This window comes from Zingiber officinale, chromosome 3A (assembly GCF_018446385.1).
Source record: "Zingiber officinale cultivar Zhangliang chromosome 3A, Zo_v1.1, whole genome shotgun sequence".
NCBI classification, from domain to species: domain Eukaryota; kingdom Viridiplantae; phylum Streptophyta; class Magnoliopsida; order Zingiberales; family Zingiberaceae; genus Zingiber; species Zingiber officinale.
In genome coordinates, this window is record NC_055990.1 from 147,121,783 (window position 1) to 147,141,371 (window position 19,589).

Sequence of the window (19,589 nt, forward strand, 5' to 3'; positions counted from 1 at the left end):
ACCTAGTGGCATGAAGAAGGAGGCTATGGGATTAGCCTAACTTACATATGGGATTGTAAGTGTTATTGTGGTATTGTCAAACATCAAAAAGGGGGAGATTGTTGGTGCAATATCCCTCAGGTCAAGGTTGACCTGGGTAACCAAGCTGAGTCTTAGTTTGGGTTTAGAATTTGACAATAAGATATTGATTGAAGAAGAGTCAAGTAGGTCAAGGTTGACTGGATACTTGACTGGGAAGTCCTAACTGGGATGTTAGGCAAAATGAAAGACCTAGTGAGTGAAGCTAGGCAGTATGAAAGTCCTGGTGAGTGAAGCCTGAGAAAAGTCCCTGGGAGTGAGGCGGAAGGAAGTCCTAGGGAGTGAAGCTAGGAAGATGGAAAACCCTGGTGAGTGAAGCCAGGTGAAAGTCCTAGTGAGTGAAGCTAGGCAGATGGAAAACCCTAGTGAGTGAAGCTAGGTGAAAGTCCTGGTGAGTGAAGCCAGGCAAGGGAAAATCCAGATGGATCAAGGATGATCGGACATCTGGTGCTGGGAAGTCCAAGTAGGTCAAAGGATTGACTGGATACTTGGCATGAAAGAAAAGTCCAAGTAGGTCAAAGGATTGACTGGATACTTGGCATGAAAGAAAAGTCCAAGTAGGTCAAAGGATTGACTGGATACTTGGCATGAAAGAAAAGTCCAAGTAGGTCAAAGGATTGACTGGATACTTGGCATGAAAGAAAAGTCCAAGTAGGTCAAAGGGATTGACCGGATACTTGACACAGAGAAAAGTCCAAGTGGGTCAAAGGGATTGACCGGACACTTGGTAAGGGAGTCCTAGCAGGTCAAGGGAGTGACTAGATGCTAGGCATGACATACCAACAGGTCAAGGTTGACCGGATGTTGGTTTGGGAGGTTTGGGACTTGGTTTTGGACAAAAATCAAGTGCTGGATCGATCAGTGGATCGATCCAGACCTGTCCCAGCGAACAGAGAGCCTCTGGATCGATCCGTGGATTGATCCAGAGGTCCCAATCGATCAGTGGATCGATTGGGACGCGGCTGCTTCGCGCGATAAGCGCTGGATCGATCCGTGGATCGATCCAGGCGCGTTTCCAGAGCACAGAGGCGCTCTGGATCGATCCGTGGATCGATCCAAAGCCTCCCCGATCGATTGGGAATATTCGAATCGATCGGGATCTGACCGTTGGCGTCGTTTATAGCTGCAGGCGTGTGATGGCTGCGGTATCTCTTCTCCGATTCACTCCAGATTTCTCGCCAGCTCCTCCACAGCACTCACAAAGCTCAGATCGTCAGTTCTTGAAGGATCTTAGAAGTTTTCCAAGTCAAGAGGCGGATCAAAGCCAAGAAGAGAAGCTAGGGTTAGGGTTTATACTCATTGTAAGCTTGTAAGCTTGTATTTCTTGTATCCTTTCCCTCTCTTCTTGTATTGAGTCTTGTAGGGCTTCTCCGCCCTTGGTAGTTACCATAAAGGAGAGTTTTATTTAGTGGAGGGTGTGTGTGTTGGTGTGGATCCTTGGATTAGTCACCTCTTGTGAGGTGGATACCAAGTAAAACCAACCGTGTTAGCGTTGTGCGTTTGTTTCTGTATTTTCCGCTGCACATCTTTGAAGGAACAAGCAACGCCGAGCAACGAGCGAACGCGACGAGCTATTCACCCCCCCCCCCCCTTCTAGCTACTTTTGGTCCTAACATAGGGGGAATCTTATGATAGGTTCTTAAATATCCTTGTGGTAAAATTCCTATCTCAATGGGGAGCTTAGGTGTAGGGGGAGCCTTGGGATAGGTTCCAATGCATGTTTGCATTTTTGTTTCGACGGTGTAAGTTCAAGTGTGTAGCCTTGGAAACGTAAGTTCATTCGGCGGTGTAAGTCCAAGTATGTAGCCTCGGCAACATAAGTCCATTCGGCGGTGTAAGTCCAAGTATGTAGCCTTGGCAACATAAGTCCATTAGGCGGTGGAAGTCTAAGTGTGTAGCCTTTGCAACGTAAGTCTTTTCGGCGGTGTAAGTCCAAGTTTGTAGCTTTGGCAACTTAAGTCCTTTCAACAATGTAAGTCCAAGTGTGTAGCCTTAGCAATATAGTCAATTTGATTTTAGCATATTTATTTGCTGTTATGTTTTTCCTAACTTAAATGTATTACCAAACATCAAAAAGGGGAAGATTGTTAGAGCAATCCCAATGGTTCGTGCGACCATTTGTTTTAGTGTTTGGGCAAAGGGTTTAAGTTAGGTTCACTCTTGTATTTGATATGTGTATTTAAGTTGTACAGGATTGCAGGATACACATATTGTTGGTGCAGGGAGCACCAGACAATTGAACCTATGTTTTGATTATGTCAAAGGGTCCAAAGTTAAGTTGTGTTGTGATCTAACAAGGTTGATTGAGCTTGTAGAAAAAATCCTAAGTTGTTTTAGGCAAAAGTCCTAGTGGATTCTAGGCAGGTGGAAAACCCTAAGGGGTGGTAACCCTAGATCTTAGGGGGTGGTAACCCTAGGTCTTAGGGGTTGGTAACCATAGGTGATGAAAAGTCCTAGCTACGGCTAGGTAGGTGAAAACCCCTAGGGGACGGTAACCCTAGGTCGTAGGGGGAGGTAACCCTAAGCGGAAAGTCTTGGTGGGTCGAGCGCTTCGGGCAAAATCCTAGAGTTGGGGACTCTAAGTTGAAATCCTGGTGGTTGCGGACTGGGTGGAAGTCTGGACGGGTCATGGAGCAGACGTCCAGCATGAAGACCGGAAGCCTCGAGCGCTGAGCGAAAGTCCAGTCGGTCTGGAGGACTGGTCTGACAACAAATAACTTCTCCTGAGAGGAGTATGTGAGGATGCGCTCCCTGAAGAGGGAACAATAGGCGTCGATTTGACCTAAAGTTTCGACGAAACTCAAAGTCAGAACCGGGTAGTCAGAGGTTGTCAAATTTCATATTATATATATTATTTTTTGCCTGGACTAACTTTATTTTGTACAAAATAAGGGGCTGGAAAAAGCTGGTTCCGACGCCCGGAAGGGGTCCGGGTGCCCAGAACCCAAAAATTATCTACAAGCTGATGTGGCACGCGTCGGTTGGCCGAACCACAGGGTCCAGGAGCCTAGAGTGGTTCCAGGCGCTCGGAACATCCTATAAAAGTAGCCTTTAACCAGGAGCTTAAGAACAATATTCCGAACAAGTTCTGCTTCTTCGAGCTGCTCAGAAAATGCCTCCTCAATGCTCGAAAGTTGCCCCGACGACGATTGTGCTAAGGATTCAACTCTCCAAGTCGTCGGTATTATTGTATTTCAAAGTTACTTGTACTTCAACTGTAAATCTTGTTGTAACCTTCGATTAATTAGTGATTGTCTATCGAAAGCACTCTCGCGTGCAGGCCTTGGAGTAGGAGTCGTTATAAGTTCCGAACCAAGTAAATCTTGGTGTGCTTTCTCTTGTCTCTGTCTTTTCATTATTCTACTGCGTTTTTACTCGATTGTTTTAAAACAAACGAATTAGCCACGAGCGCTATTCACCCCCCCCCCTCTAGCGTGCAACGATCTTACATATATGACTCATCTTGACGGCTTCAGGTCCAGTGAAGGATGGAGCATCCGAGGGACCGTGGACAAGACAACAAGGACAAAGGCCGGGGGAAGCGACTTCGAGGCATACGTGAAGGATAGCATTGGGATAAGCCGTGGACTTGGGTGCATCCGAGGGACAAGGGCTAAAGGAAGTAGGCTTGAAGGAAAAATGTCAAGGCTGCAACGAAGAGTCAAGTAAGTCGTAAGGGTGAGGATCCGAGTATGTGAGATTGTACTTGGGGTACCAGTCGACTGGTGCTTTCACCAATCGACTGGGGAGAAAATAGAATGTCTATGTTCGCTCAGCTAGTGTGGAGCAGTCGACTGGTACTTTCACCAGTCGACTAGTATTGAGCCGTTGCGATGTAACGGTCGAATCTCCATAGAGGGCAGTCGACTGGCACTTTCATTAGTCGACTGTTAGATGGGGTTTTTCAACCCGTGGCCTATATAACCAAGGCTTTAGAGCTTGGTTAAAGTAAACGAAATTAGTGGTGGTTAACCCTAATTAGTAGTCAACAAGTGCTCAAGAGTTCTTTGTGTTCTACGATGTCTTCGTTGGAGTTGTGGTGAGGTTTCTCCACCCACAAGGAGACTTGAGATAGCCGGAGTTTGCCGGGGGCTAATCCACCGAAAGATTGAGAGATTGTCCACCTTACAGACAGCCGTGGAATAGGAATCCTAATCTTTGAATCACATTAAAGGAAACGTGTTAGTGGTTTGCTTGATCTTTCTCTTATTGTCTTTAGATTTCTTATTTATATTAGTTTGTATTTCTGCAGCGCAAACTAACATTGTAGGAGAAGTTATCGAATTGGGGGTAACGTCTATTCAACCCTCCTTCTAACCGACCATACAAGATCCCTAACATGATCTGCCTACTCGGTTGCTCTGCCGGCTCTACCACTTGGCTACTCTATCTCACGGCCCGCTCGGCTGCTCTGCTCGCTCCGCTACCATGTAGTTTACACTCAGCACTTGATAGAAACTAGCCTTTACTGATAGCATGATATTATAAATTCAGATCATCTCAATAGATAAGTTGAATTTAATTTAGTATATATTTAAATTTAATTAATTTTTCAAAAATCTGTAACAGATGGTCACAAAATCACTACAATAATATAATATTGATTAAATATGAAATGGTCGTATTATAACTATTTAATTCATAATTGCCGCAATATAAATATTATAACTACTGATAGAAAATGAAGTGTAAATGTGATAGCAACTATGATCCCCTATTTTGTTAATTAATAAAAAAATTGGTCTATTTAGGTCGCTTTTTTTCCTATTGTTTTTTTATTCGATCTGTGTTTTCTTCCTCCTCCTCCTCCGTTCATAACCACTAATTTCCCTTAAATATTCATAACACTGATATCGTTAGTTACTTAAAAAGTGATATTGAGCCGGACTTTAATCTGACATCGCACTAATCTACACGATTAAATTATACGAGAACACTTCTTTTTAGCTCCTACTTTAACCCTTGAGCATCTCTTTTGACTTACTTTTTTTTTATTATATTTACTTTTGAAAGCTCCAAACTAATTTATAAATAAATAAAAATTAGATATTCCTAATCTCCTCTCAATAGTACACTAATAGTTGATTTAGTTTAGTTGTGAATCTATCCACTTTGATTTTCATTGATATTTTTCTACTAGTTCTTCGGGATTATAATAATCTCTCAAGACGAGAGTGCCTAAAGATTATGGGTTAAGTTTAAAAGTCATGGACAAAACTCTAATAAGCAAGTAATTATGATAAATGAAAAAGTAATTATTTCATTAATTGAGTTTCATAAAAGCCCAAGCTCTTAGTAAACAAGCTTAAATAATTTTGATAAGATAAACAAACAAATTAAATACAATTAAATCTCAGCTCAAAGCAAAGCCGGCTCAAGGCATAGATCACTAAGAATTAAATACAATTAAATCTTAGCTCAAAGCAAAGCCGGCTCAAGGCATAGGTCACTAAGACTTATGCCTAGGGCTCCTATTATATTGGGTCCACCTATATATATATATAAGAAATATATGAGTTTTAATATTCAAAATTATGGTTAAAATTAATTTTAATCAAGATTTATTTTCATTAATAATTTTATTTTTTACTAATCAAATTATATTTATTGAATAATTTTCAATTTTGTTATTTGATTATTTTTTAAATAAATTAAAGTTACATTTGGTAGTTTTTAATTTTTTACTCATTAAATTTAGATTTGATTGATAAGTTAATTTTTTTTACTTTAAAGTTATATTTGGTTGTTAATTTTTTTTTATTAAAATTTTATCTGAAAATTTTAATTTTTATTAATAAAATTTTAATTTACTAACAAAAATTAAGTTGATTAATAAATTTAAAATATTTATCGGTTATACTTATATTTTTATAAAAATACTTTTGAAAGTTAAACCATATTTAATATTTCACAATTATTTCTCGCTAAATTTCATTTTTCATCTTTCTCTTTTTCTCCTTCATTATCATTTTTATATTGTTATATATTTATCAACTAAAATTTTTAACTAAATAAATTTGATTGATAATTTATCGGAGTTAGAATTGAAAAAAATAACTCAGTGCATAAAATTCTCGATAATGCAAAATCCTAAAGAATGATCTATTATACTAAGTACACAATAAGAATTTTACTATTTTAATATTGTGTCAAGATTGTCCTCATCGAAATTAAAATTAATTAATAAAAAATTTTAAATAATAATTAAAATGTATATTATTAATATTATTATAATTTATTACTCACCTAATTAATTAATATTTTTAACATGTTATTGAAAATAATTTTTTTACAATGTATATGCATTATCTTTTTAAATTTTACTAATAAAATTAAATATCACTAATAATAATTTATAAAAAAAAATATTTTTAAAAAAATATTAAGGTGTTAGAAAAAATTTTCTGCATGGCCTATGATCAAAGGAGCAGAAACTTAATCCCTTATTTATTATATATATAAAAAAACAGGGCAATACTAAATGAGAGAAATTTAATGGATTAACATGGATTTAATCATACCTAAAAATTCTCATTTTGCATGCTTAAATTAAGACACATCAATCTTAATTGCCCTTTTAATGCGGGCACACCTTCTCCAACCACTTTAATTGCCATTTGACTTGTAAACGTTATTATTATTATTATTATTAAATAGAGAGCCACAGGCTACGTTTCTCTGCTGGCTCCAGATTTTGAAGACGTTGTCTACACGATAAGATCTAGTCATTTTCCACTTGGTGGTAATTGGTAAATGAATACAACTTCCATGAATAAATTTGATATTCGCTAAATAAAATTTTATTTATTTTCGTTAAATATTTATATGATTATTTAAATAAATAAATTTAAATAACTCATTAAATTAAAAAAAATTAAACACATAGACTAACAACATTAATGAATAATATTAGTAAATAATGTCCCTGAATAAACTTTTATTAATATACTAAATAAATAAATAAATAAATAAATAAATTTTTAAAATTAACTAAAGAAATTTATTATCAAGTTTAATAATCAATTAAACAAGTTGAATTAATAATTCAATAACTTTTAAATGAACCAAACTCAATTCAAATTTAAACTAAATTTAAATTTATAAAAACAATTAAGTTAAATTTAAATAATTATTTTAACTACTTAATTTATGATCCAATTATCTAATCAAATAAATTTGAGCATTACAAAATTTATAGTTTACGAGCTTGAACTTTTCAGTGTGGATTATGATTAAAAATTGAAAAAGGTGACATTTTAATAAAAGAAATTAGAAGCTTAAGTGTTGTCTTGGCAATACCAAATTCTAAAAGAGGGAAATCATTAACACAGTGAAATCTTATGGGTCTTTTGAAAATCGTCCTTGCTGCTGAGTGAGGTCTGAAACTCTAGGGGTGTTTTGATAATATTGAAATCCGAAGGGTACAATTAGAAAAAAACAGCTCGCGGGACTATTGTGAGATACCATATTATTATTACTACTATTTTATTATAAAAATTATTATTATTATTGTAGTGGTGGTCCAGTCCGGCACGGTTAAGAGGAGACAACTCTAACCGACAACCCTGGCCCACACTCTCCCTCCACCCGCCGCTCCTTCGTTTTTCTCATTCTTCTTCTTCTTCTCTTCTTCTTCTTCTTCTTATTCGTCTTCTGCGTCTTCGTCTTCGTCTTCGTCTTCCTACTTCGGCTTGCTCCACCATGTCGACGACGGAGACAGCGCACAGCTCCACTGAATCTGATGCCTCCGGCCTCGACTACGAAGAGACGCAGCTCACGCTCGCCCCGCCCGGTGCCTCCAGATCCGACCCTGAAAGGAAGCGAGGCCTATCGGACGACGATCTCCCTTCCGATTCCTCCCAAGGAGCCTCCATCAAACCTCCACAATCCAAGTAAGCAACACCAAACATACCCTTTGATTGTGGGAAAATAGGGCTACTAATTTTCTTATCGAATTAATTTTTTCCTCCTTAAGGGCTCAAGTGGTGGGATGGCCGCCGGTGAGGTCGTTCCGGCGAAACGCGCTCAAGAGCTTCACCTACGTGAAGGTGGCCGTCGACGGTGCGCCGTACCTTCGTAAGGTTGACCTGGAGGCATATGCTGGATACCAGCAGTTGCTTACTGCCCTCGAGGAAATGTTCTCTTGCTTCACTGCCCGTAATTTTTTCCATTCCTCTCTCTCTCTCTCTCTCTCTCTCTCAGCCATCTCTAGATTGCTTTGTTTGGGATTTCTTCCTTTCGATTAATGGGCAAGGTTCATGGAATTTTGGTTCCAAATTTCCTCAGGCAATTATCCCAATGAGAGGAGGCTGGTTGATCCTGTGAGTGGCGCAGAGTATGTGCCGACTTATGAGGACAAAGATGGTGATTGGATGCTCGTCGGTGATGTTCCCTGGAAGTAAGTTTTTATCCCCCATCAATTAGTCTTGAAATACAGAAAGATGAAAACATAGGTGTATATTTCCTTGTTCTTCAGTTAGACAACACATGGATCAGTCCCACTGCAGACCTACTAATTATCAAGATTTTTTTTTTTTTAATTGTTTTGCTTCTCTTATTGTCATTCTAACTTTAGACTGATGCATAAATAATATACAAATGAAAATTTACTGGATGTTCAAACGTTCTTGCGGACTACTGCTCATTTCTCCCTTTCAAATTAGTATTAGGTAAATTCTTTCTTGATGGGAATTTTAATTTATGTATGTGAATCTGTGGTTAAGGAAGTTGTTATCAGAAGTTAAATTTATGATTGAATAGGAATCATAGGAAATTAATGCAACGATATAAATCCAATAAAGTTATGTCAAAAGAGGAAATGGAATCATTTGTTTGGAGACCCACAATGGCTTATCACAAACTGTCAGATCAAAACTTGTTACGATTAAGAAAGAAAAAGTTTGAAGGATTGCATCTCATCAGGTAACAGCTTGCATCACTGCACTTGGGACTATAGTTGATTGGTGAAAATGGAAGACAATCTTTCCTTAGGAGAGAATACCTTGATGATTCGTCTGGTCTGGCAAATGTAGGAAATGTGCATGCATGACTTGAACTAGGATGTAGTGTTGGATCTGATGGTAAATTTGGAAAGTTGTTTCAAGCTAGAATGAATACTACTATATTTTTTTATCCTTGGTCCTTGTTTTGTAGGACTACTTTTTGTCGTTGATCCTAGTTTCTTAGCCAGTTCAACCAGTTTAGGAATCAAGAAAAAAAACAGAAACAACTGAAAGCTATGGAAGATGATTGAGGAGAGTTACAAGCTTGTTGTATACATAATCCCTCTCACTACGCAAGGACCTTTCAGAGACAAATCACCTAGCTTTTCATACAAAAAAAAAAAAAGAGACAAATCACGTAGCTGATAATTATAACTAGCATCCCAATATGCTGGTACCTTTCATGAAATATTTGAATAGATGCAATGGAACACCACTGAACACCCTTTCTTATAAGCAATGAGGAGATCAAGATCAGCAATAACAAGAATCGATAGGCAGGGTATGTCCTGATTCAAAACTATGCACTAGGTACTGGTAGGGGAAATTCTTTATGGAAGGTTCATGAGGCATGTGAGGTATCAAAGAAAGAAGCACATGTCTGAGCTCACAAAGAAACGGTCCACTTGAGGAGATTAACGTAACTTTTGATCACAAAGAAAAGACCCTCAATCATGCAACAAATTTGGCTGACTTAAGTGTATGATCATGGAGAAAACAAACAGAACAAATAAGTGAATTAGATATGATACAAGGGAATACAAGGCAATAAGGCCAACAGGAAACATACCGGCATTCAATTAATAAGACATGGCTTCTATAAGGCTTTTAACCCATCACTGTCATTTTCATGTTGTTCTGTCGCTCAGTAGTAGTTTGTTGTGCCTTCTATAAGGTTTTTAACCCATCACTGTCATTAGTTTGTTGTTTGAATCAAAATCAGCAAATCAGCGTGTCCAGTTTTCTTGAATAGTTCAAGGTGCTGCATGGTTATCATTTCCACAAGAGCAACTCTAAATTCCATTTTTTGCTCGCAGAATGTTCGTTGCTTCATGCAAGCGTCTTAGGTTAATGAAAATCTCTGAAGCTATCAATTTAGGTAATTTTGATCTCTCACTGATGTTACTTGATTATCATGTATATTTTAACGACATCTTTCTCTGTCAATTATTGTAGCTCCAAGAGCACCACAAGGATGCACCAAAGAACAGTGAATTTGATTCACCAACAATGGACATCAACAAATGGCGGTATCATGTACAGAAATTGTCACTCCTGGCATCTGTGAGAATGTAGGAATAAAAATATTGTACTTAGGTAAACATGTTTTGGTTTAAACTATAGTAAACATATTGTGTGACAATAAGTAGACTGGTGTAATCCAGCCAATGGTCATCTCTTGATTATCTTGTGTCTCCATGGTAGTACTTGGTTTATACTTTTAACAACTTTGCTTGCGACGCCATTTTGCTTCGTTAGAGCTTGGAAATGTTATGAACCCAATTTGCATTGTTATGGTTTGTGGTGATATATATAGTTGTGTTGCTATACAAGATCGGGCATCTGATATATTGCTTTGTTTTTATGGATTTTGGAAATTTTGGCCCTGAGCCAAAAGAGTAGAGGCTCTCTATTGTTGTGAACTAAGGTGTTAAACTAGTGCATCTCAGAGAACAAAGTGATGCATCCATGCAATAGTAAAACATTAATGCCTTTTATCATACTTGTACTAGAATTTCAGAAACTCAATCATTTTTTCATGAATAATATTGTTGAAAAATTTCTCAATTAATGCGATCCGGATGTTGTGGGTCAGTTTATCGATAAATCAATGGCTTAAATCGATGATGTCTCGGTATGACAATGTGAATCGTGTCCTTTTTTTTATAACTTCTTTCTCTCTCATTCATCTACCGAGTACCTTCAGAATATTTATTTGTCCCTAGTGGACTCTAAATTCTCGTCCTCTTAGTCATTCCTCCAAGTGTTTTAATTATTATTGCAACACACTTGTGGAAGCTTTTATAAAAGGTAAATGGTCTTTTTCCTACTCCACCCATTGAGTAAATTGGGAGCATAATTTTTACACATTCAGAAGCTTATTAAAATTTAAATTTTGATGCTCTTAGTTGTTTTCTAAGTATTATACCATCGGGAAGCACCAGCATATTTTCATCTAGTAGCCAACATCTTAGATTTTTTTGTTGTTCTCCGAGTATTTTAGGCTCTAGAAGTGCCAGCATCTCTTCATCTAGTGGTCAACATCTTATATTTTTCATTTATTGAAGAAAAAAAATACCCGTGTCATAGTTGGGATTTGAATGGTAACTGCTTGGTTAACCTTTATTTTTTTTCCCCAAGATAAGATTGAGTTAGTTATTGCAGGCATACCTTATTATAATGGACATGAATCAATTCTCGACAAAAACTGAACGAACAACCCTTCCTACAGTTTGGACCTTTATTGGATCTAATAATCACAAAAAAAGATTTTAATTTTTTTTATTAGGTTGGATCAGATTGGACCGTTTGGGCCTTTTCTTTTACCCAAAAAGTAAAGCAGACTGAGAGACACGGCAAATTACAATTATAAAAAGAGTTAGATTCTTTGTATTTGAGGTAACAGGATTTCCTCTGCTCCTCCGTTGGTTCGTTCATTTATAGTTGTTGCGATCGGAAGAAAAAAGGGGGCGATGACGGAAGCGATATTCCTCGACGGCGTCTGCGACAAGAACGTGATGCAGTTGAAGAAACCCAACGCCATCCTCTTCCCCGTCTGCTACAACGACAAGTACTATGCCGACGTCATTGTTTCTGCTGATTTCACCGAGCTTGGTCCGCTCTTTCTTCCTTTCCCTTTTAGAATTTCTTTTGCTCAAAGCTATCGCATGTTATATAGTTGGAATGACGAAAGGGATCCCCTCTACTACCTATGATTAGGAATTTCTTGAATCAATTCATTTTAATTTTTTTTAATATGGGAGAAGAAAAACAAACATGCTAACACTGAAATTATTCACCTAAAATTTGAAAATTTCCAAGATATATATAGAACATTAAGCTAGATTTTTTTTTTTGTTTTTCAAAAAAAAAAAAGTATCGACTCGTGGATTTTAGAGAAGTTTGGATAAGTTTTAATAAAGTTTCATACATCATTTACAGTGATCTATATGTCTTCGGAAATGACTATACCTAGGCGTGAGCTGCCTCAGATAGCAAGTAATTGAGCTAATCAGAAAGAATAACAGTATTATGGATCTTGAATTATCTAATTTGTTTGGCCTTGGTGATTTGTCAAAATGCATTATATTTAGAATCTGGATATTTTGTAATGCTTGTATGAATTGAATTTACTTCAAAAAGAGCTACCATATTTACTGATACATCTTCTTCAGCCATGCATTTGCTATTGGTATACCTAGTTTTAGGTAGTGTATAAATAGGAATGTCAGGTTCAATCCAGTTGAGATTCATGGTGGCAAAAGGCGAATACGCTCGTCCCAGCGCCCCCACCAACCCGTCCCAGGGTCAACACGGAAAAATTCATGGGTGTATGCGATATGTCTCATTGGGTCATCAATGATACATGATGTGTTTACCATATGAAATTGAAGTTTATAATCCAAGCATGACATGTTCAATTCATAGATTCGTCATGTCTAAAATAGTGTAATCTAAAAAGAAGCACTTCAAATTATATTTGACTTGGATCTAGAAAAATTGAGGTATTTTGAATTGCTCGTAGACATGGACAAATTAAGGAGGCAAACCTTTGAAATGATTTGAATTTTTAAATCATAGACATAATATATTTGAACCGAATTTCTTTAGAAAGATTTTGCATCATACACAAAAAAGGAAATGTGTATGAAGGCCAAAGAATCTGTTCAGGCGCAGTAGTTGTCCAATTCGACCAAATATCTATCTACTCGTGGAGATCTTCGCTTGCTAAATATTTTGACTATCTTCACTATTGCATACTACAATTTCAGCACTTGATGGTTATGTTTAGAAATAGAAAAAAACTATCTGATTTGGTGTCGGGTTCCATTATATGAGGTGTTAATTTGGTTAGGGGTGCTGGCCTTTTTTTTTGTCTGCTATCCAACCCATTGTCGTGCTTCTGTAGATGAAAACAAGCACCTCTAAACCCTAAAACCAAACCATAAATCCTAGGACTTATCAAACCTTCTTTCTGTTTACTAGTTCACAGACACTTTGCTTATATTTCTGTGCTTGTGTAGCTTATTTCAGCGACGTCTGTGTTGGTTCAATTGCATGTCGGCTTGAGAAAAAGGAAGGAGGGGCTGTGTCTATTTAAATTATGACCCTAAGTGTTTTGTCACCATACCGTCGGCTTGGAATTGGTAAGTCTCAATTGTATATCTACTTTCTTAGCTTCTTACAAACACTATTTTATTTGTCAATAGTAATTATATTTCCCCCTCTTTTGTTTCATGCTATGGGCATCTCATGCTTTATTTTTTGCATCACTTACTTTTGATACTCGTTCTTAGAACGCTTTATCCATCCTTGTTTTGCTATTGATTTCTATATGAGGTTGTACTATGTTAAGTAGCTCTTTGTATGTATGTTCTCCCTTTAGTTTTTACACATTTTTCTAATCAATTACTAGTTTTTAAATAAGTAAATAACCTCTTAAATTGTCTTTCTCTCATCTGTGGGGATATCTCTTGGATTGGTACCTCGTGGAAACTACTGAAAATAAAAGAAATGACAATTTGCACTTAACCATTTAAATTGTTATCATAGTGATTGAAACTGAATCGACACTAGTCCAAACTCATGGCATATCTGAAACTTGAACATGAAAAATTGAAGCCTGAAAATTTTCCTAACAATGTCCTGAACATTTCCGAGATAAAAGAACTCATTCATTTGAAGAATTTCTCCGCATATTTGTAATATGGTCAAAGGTTGAATGATTGTGTTCTCGTCTTTACCTTTGATAGTGTGAGGATGATTATAAGTTATGCTAGGAGCATAAGAGGTTTGTCCTCGTATAATCTTTTTTTTCCTAAACAGGCACAAAATTGTTGAAACATGTGCTCAATTTATCGGAGAAGCAGAATAATATATCAGATATATACTTGCATGTGCTGACAAATAATGAAGATGCAATTGCCTAATACAAGAAGTTTGGATTTGAAATTGTAGATACGATACAAAATTACTATGTGAACATCAGCCCACCAGATTGTTATGTTGTAAGAAAAGAAGTTCATGCTAAGAAATGATCCCTACAACTCAGTTATTCAAGGCCACAGGATGGCATACCTGCAACTAAACTCAGTTACTCAGTATTTAGGGTTGTCAATTGTTGTAGCTCCACTCTATGTATCTGTGGAAATTGTGAATCTCGAGCAGAACACTACATTTTGCTGACAATGGGAGTGGTTTAGTGTGAGTTTTGCTGGTCCAGAATAACAAAATGATTGGTAATGAGTAACCGCACCTTTCAAATCTCTCGTTTCTGATTTGATGAACAAGATATTCTTGTTTAAGTTTTTGATGAGATGTTCAAGCATGTAGGATGGCTCTGTGGTAGCTCCACTGATCTATTATGTATTTGTGAAAGTTTCTGGTGATATGTCGACTAAATATACACTGCGAATCAGGCAAAATCTGCTTTTTGAACTGAGTTGATCATAAACGCGCATTGATTTATATATAAACAGGCTGAATCTACTATACATTCTCAGACATACTTCTTTAAGTCTTGCTAAATTGTTTCTGTAGAACACATTAGATAGCCAGAGACATCAGTTATCCTTTCTCTAGAACACATCCATCTATAATTCAAAACTGCGTCTCAATAACCAAAACTAATGAAATGAGATAAAACTTGCACATGCTCATAGAAATTTCCATGGAGGACACCTTCCAAGTCACATGATCCTAGCTGGATTTCTCAATATGTTGATCGGATGGCTTGGAAGGAGTTCTCCACAGAAGTGTTGACCAAATTTAACACAGGTAAACCGGTTTAAGTCTTAAAGTTGCCCCCGTCTTAATACACATCTTTCGCTACCTATCTGTAGCACAGTTGTGTATTATTCAACAGAGAGATTTTTCAAGTGATATATACAGCCAGAGATTAATCCACTAATAGGCAAGCCCACCAGAAAATCCATCCCCGTCATGAACCAAGCTCTCTGTTAACCAATATCCATCCCAGGAACCACCAATCCTCTGTCAACCACCAGTACACCGCAATGAATATACTTGCATACCCACACATAAACGCATATGTTTATATATAGATAGAGAGTAAACCTGAACCATTGTAAATTCAAAGATCTCTTCTTCCTCCGGGCGTGACCCTCGGATCCAAACTCGTTGCTTGAATCGGTTCTATTTCAGTACATGCATACCATCAAGTGAAGGAATGTAAGGTCTTCCAGTGAGTTATATAACTTCTTTTGAAATTATAGACAACCAAATTCTCAGATGTGCAGACTTGGTTACCTCTTTCACCCATAAGTTGCTCAAGATGCTCCTTTCCTTGTGAGCAAGCAAAACCCGATATGTTGGATGGTGAAAGATTCGCCGAAAGCGTTCAAACTATCAAAGTTTGTCAAAAGAGGAAGAATGAATATGAGTAACTAAATTACAACTCTAGCCAATCCCAAGTATCTTTCCAACCTGTCCTAGGTCAAAGAATGGTCCAAAGTAGGTCGACCTTTCAAAAGGATCAAATCCAGCAAACTAGAGGCACATTAAAGTAATTATTCATCATATAAAAATATTAAACTGCAAGTACCCTTATTGTGAAACCAAGAAAATATAATACCCTGTACATGACTTCTATTCCATAGTCTGGGCGAGGTTGATCATTATATTTTAATGCATCAATTTGGCATTGTATAGCTTCTTCTGCACTGAACTAAAGCCTGGGATCAGAGTTATGAAAGTTATGGTTAATGAACAGAAAACCAATGGTAATACGAAGTCAGATTGTACTTCCAACTTAGGACCAAAGGGCCTTTTCTTGCGAGATTGAAGCCTGAGAGAAAGAAGAGGAAACCATGATCCATCCAACCATAAATATCTTTCTGAAGGAGACAATAGAAAAGGAAAAAAAAACTATGTTTAAAGATAATATTAATACATCTCCATGAGATTCACAAATTGAAAAAGATAAGTATAGAGATTTCATCCTTCAGTACTTAACAAATAGTACTTTGTTGCTGTCTTGTGTTGCTACTTCATCACAGTTGGCAATTGGCAAATACTTCAGTAATTTTTTTTTCATATCAAAATTCCTTAATTTATTTCTTCAATACTGTGGCAAACGATTGATTTTGATCATCAGTTTTCATGGGAATCATGTCCAACTTTGTGGAGGCAAACCACTACACTTAGCTGCTGGATTGGTATGAGAGAAAATTTTGAATCTTCAAAAACAAATGTTTGTTTGGAAGGCACTAATTCTGCTGCTCATGATGTGGTTCTCCTCTCTAATGCTGGTTGATCTATGTTTTTTGTATGCTCCATTTTAGCAATTTTAATTATTTGCTTCTTTTGTCTCTTGTTTTACCATAGTTTCAATTCCCTTAACATCTCAAGAAATTAACCATATGAAACCTAGTTGATGGGATTAAACAATTTTTGGCCAAGGCACCCAAGGCCCAAGTGAGGTGTGGGTAGCCAAAAGAGGTGTAAGTTGTTCTACTTCCTATCATCTCTTTATGTTATACCTTTTGCCAAGTTTTTTGGGTGTAATGGGTGAACTCAACTCTCGCACTATAAGTAGGCCTGCCTTAGTCTGTAAGTGTTAGAGCACATGCAGCGAGATTCTGTCACTGCTTTTTATTTGTTCTGTGAAAGAGAAGTCTAGAGAACGATAGAGGTGCGGCAAAGATTTGACAAAAAGTATGTTCCAAGATACTTCAGAAATCAATAATACACCGTATTGATTAACTTAAAACAATCATTCCCAAGCATTATAGAATACCAAAGTAAATTTGAGGTCTTACACATGCATTGCAATCCCAAACTATATTTTAGGGAGACCTTAATCTACTTAATCAATGGACTTAAGATAGAAATTTAATGGCAGGGCAAGTTACTTGGCTAGACCTCCATCAAAACACTCATTATGTTTCAACTTGAGTCAACTGAATGACAATTTAGGCAAGAACTAAGTTCATTAATCTTAGTGTGAAGTTTAACTTTTGATCCTTCACTTGGTTGACTCAGACAGGCACTAGGACGACTAAATCTCCTATAAAATATGAACATTATGCCTCAACTTTTGAGGGAAGATGATACCTAATGTGGCAAAAAAGGTGATGCACTCCTTCACTTGGTTGACTCACACAGGCACTAGGACGACTAAATCTCCTATAAAATATGAACATTATGCCTCAACTTTTGAGGGAAGATGATACCTAATGTGGCAAAAAAGATGATGCACTCACCCCAAGCAACCCAGTATCGTCGGCCCCCAAATAAGATACATGCAGGTAAATCAGGATAAACAATGATCTCCTAGGTGGGTCGGACGTTTTTCCTCATAGGGAATAAACCCTACGAGAATCGACCCCTCGTCCTAATATGGCGACATATTTAATTCTAGATCTAAAATAATAATAGCTATACAAATAATATTTAAAATATTAGAATACTATTTTTTTAAAATCCTTTTATAACTTTAATAACTTCATAAATTAGTTATTGTGTATATTATTTTCGAACATATCACTTAGTACATAATGCGTGAAACATTAAGTGTCCTCCCATGAACATAGCTGAGTTGATAGAGTGGTAGATTGTCACATGAGAACAGAGATCGAATCCCCGAGGTAACAACTCCTTGGGAAATAAAATCCCTCCCGCCTAGAGAGGTTGCTCGGTCACCATGATTTACTCCTTTCATCTAGCTATGGGGCGACATTGAGTGGTACTTGAGGTGAGCGAGTCACCTTTTGCCACGTGAAGCATTAAGTGTGAAAGTGTGAGATTACTTGGAACCATAAAATTAATCACTATATTCTAATTAGTTAGCATTAAACCTATTAACCACAAACATTTCCAACTGCTTCCTAAATGATAGCTAGGTCGAGTTCACCTGACATATTCTCTTATATTTGACAAAGTTGTGCCACCACTTGTTTCGAACCTACCTATCTTAGCGTCTACATCCTTATTGTTCACGGTCTCGGCAGTGGGGAGATCAGTTCGATGTCGAGAATTCTCCACCGGAAGAAGCATCGCGTCGCTCTGCCCTAAATGCATGATTGCCTACTCCTATCGCATAGACGTGCTCGTCCCCCTCGAGGGAACATTCGTGGGGATCGACAACCGCAGTTAAATCTAGCAGCAAACCGGAAAAAATCAAGGTAAGTGGAGGGATGGAAGCTATAGATTACCAATCGGAGGAGAGGAAATCCGGAACGGGAACGTCCGACGACAAAGCTCGGATGCGAGATGAGGATTCTGACCAGCGGCTTCCGAAGGGGATCGGTGGAAGCGGAGACGTCCACAGCGCCATGGTCTCTTTCTCTCCCTCTGTTCCCTATCAGCCTCAAGCGGTCCAGCCCCCTACTACAAATTTGATCCGTTCTCCTCCTTTTAATAAATATTAACAATATAATATTTTAAATTTAACTTGTGGTGGTACTGACGCACGGCTTTTTCTCTATGCCAAATCTTTATTTTATAATTAATCGATAATTGTGAAGCAAAACGCAATAACGTGCGTAGACAAATAAGTTTATATGATTATTTTTAATGGACCATTGATTATGTTGGTTGATGGCTCATTCATTGTATTATGAGTATTTTTTTATTTATTTTTATAATCGGTAAAAAATTTTCATAAAATTGAATTGCTCATTTTCAAAATTAGTCATCAATTATATATAAAAAAAAACTTATTTATAGCATGAAGCACACTTACCTCAACCTGTTGATGCAGTGATCTGAAGCTGGCAAGTTTCATAAAGTGTGAATATTCAAGGAGAATGAAAGAAACCTGCCTTGCTGCAGCCAGGAACAAGTTCTCGCAGAAGCTTCATCTTCTCTCTTCTTCCCTTTGCAAATGAATAGATATCTATCTACCATGTAAATTTGCTTTCACAGGAATCACAGGGGTTCCTGTATAAACTGGCATTTCAGAAGGTGGCAAGAGCTTACTCTTTCTGCAAGACTGGCTGTTTGTTGTTCAGATGTGGATGAATTCCATTGTATCCTCTTCCATTTCCCTAGCTACATATGAATTGTGCTTGATCTAGTGCCAAATCCTACCACATTGTTGTTGTGCTCAGTGAGATGCTATACTAGTAATTGATAGGACGAATAAACACAACTGAAGAAATCAGTTTAAACATGAAAGGGAGAAGTAAACAAGAACTACCTCATTGTTCATCTTCCTTTTTGCAGCACCAGCCACCAAGTAGCATTGGTTGAAGCATTAGCACAGACAATTCTCGATTGAGCTAAACTAAAATGGCTCTTCCTTTTATAATTAAAAAAAAAATGATA

At 37.2% G+C, this 19,589-nt stretch overlaps 2 protein-coding genes and 1 pseudogene across 2 annotated transcripts; 2 read left to right on the top strand and 1 right to left on the bottom strand.

The window, feature by feature from the left end:
• The first annotated feature begins 7,663 nt into the window (after nt 1–7,663).
• LOC122052707 (auxin-responsive protein IAA1-like) lies at nt 7,664–10,595 on the top strand. The gene is made up of 5 exons (XM_042614379.1): nt 7,664–7,970; nt 8,054–8,235; nt 8,365–8,476; nt 10,118–10,179; nt 10,257–10,595. The coding sequence occupies exons 1-5, from the start codon at nt 7,780–7,782 to the stop codon at nt 10,292–10,294; spliced, it is 585 nt and encodes a 194-aa protein (XP_042470313.1). The 5' UTR covers nt 7,664–7,779; the 3' UTR covers nt 10,295–10,595.
• A 1,056-nt stretch (nt 10,596–11,651) lies between these two features.
• LOC122052709 lies at nt 11,652–14,547 on the top strand (annotated as a pseudogene).
• A 196-nt stretch (nt 14,548–14,743) lies between these two features.
• LOC122052708 lies at nt 14,744–18,666 on the bottom strand. The gene is made up of 7 exons (XM_042614381.1): nt 18,476–18,666; nt 16,065–16,107; nt 15,895–15,987; nt 15,747–15,809; nt 15,570–15,665; nt 15,378–15,455; nt 14,744–15,293 (listed from the first exon to the last, which is right to left on the bottom strand). The coding sequence occupies exons 1-7, from the start codon at nt 18,595–18,597 to the stop codon at nt 15,207–15,209; spliced, it is 582 nt and encodes a 193-aa protein (XP_042470315.1). The 5' UTR covers nt 18,598–18,666; the 3' UTR covers nt 14,744–15,206.
• Between the last annotated feature and the right edge of the window lie 923 nt (nt 18,667–19,589).

Bases quoted from the DNA above. Each gene is read 5' to 3' on its own strand.
- LOC122052708 (XM_042614381.1), bottom strand. From the start codon at position 18,597: ATGGCGCTGTGGACGTCTCCGCTTCCACCGATCCCCTTCGGAAGCCGC. The intron at 16,108-18,475 runs GTAATCTATAGC...TCTTTCTCTCAG, and splicing joins GATTTCCTCTCCTCCGATTG to GCTTCAATCTCGCAAGAAAA. The intron at 15,666-15,746 runs GTTGGAAAGATA...AAACTTTGATAG, and splicing joins CATTCTTTGACCTAGGACAG to TTTGAACGCTTTCGGCGAAT.
- LOC122052707 (XM_042614379.1), top strand. From the start codon at position 7,780: ATGTCGACGACGGAGACAGCGCACAGCTCCACTGAATCTGATGCCTCC. The intron at 8,236-8,364 runs GTAATTTTTTCC...AAATTTCCTCAG, and splicing joins GTTCTCTTGCTTCACTGCCC to GCAATTATCCCAATGAGAGG. The intron at 8,477-10,117 runs GTAAGTTTTTAT...TTTTGCTCGCAG, and splicing joins GTCGGTGATGTTCCCTGGAA to AATGTTCGTTGCTTCATGCA.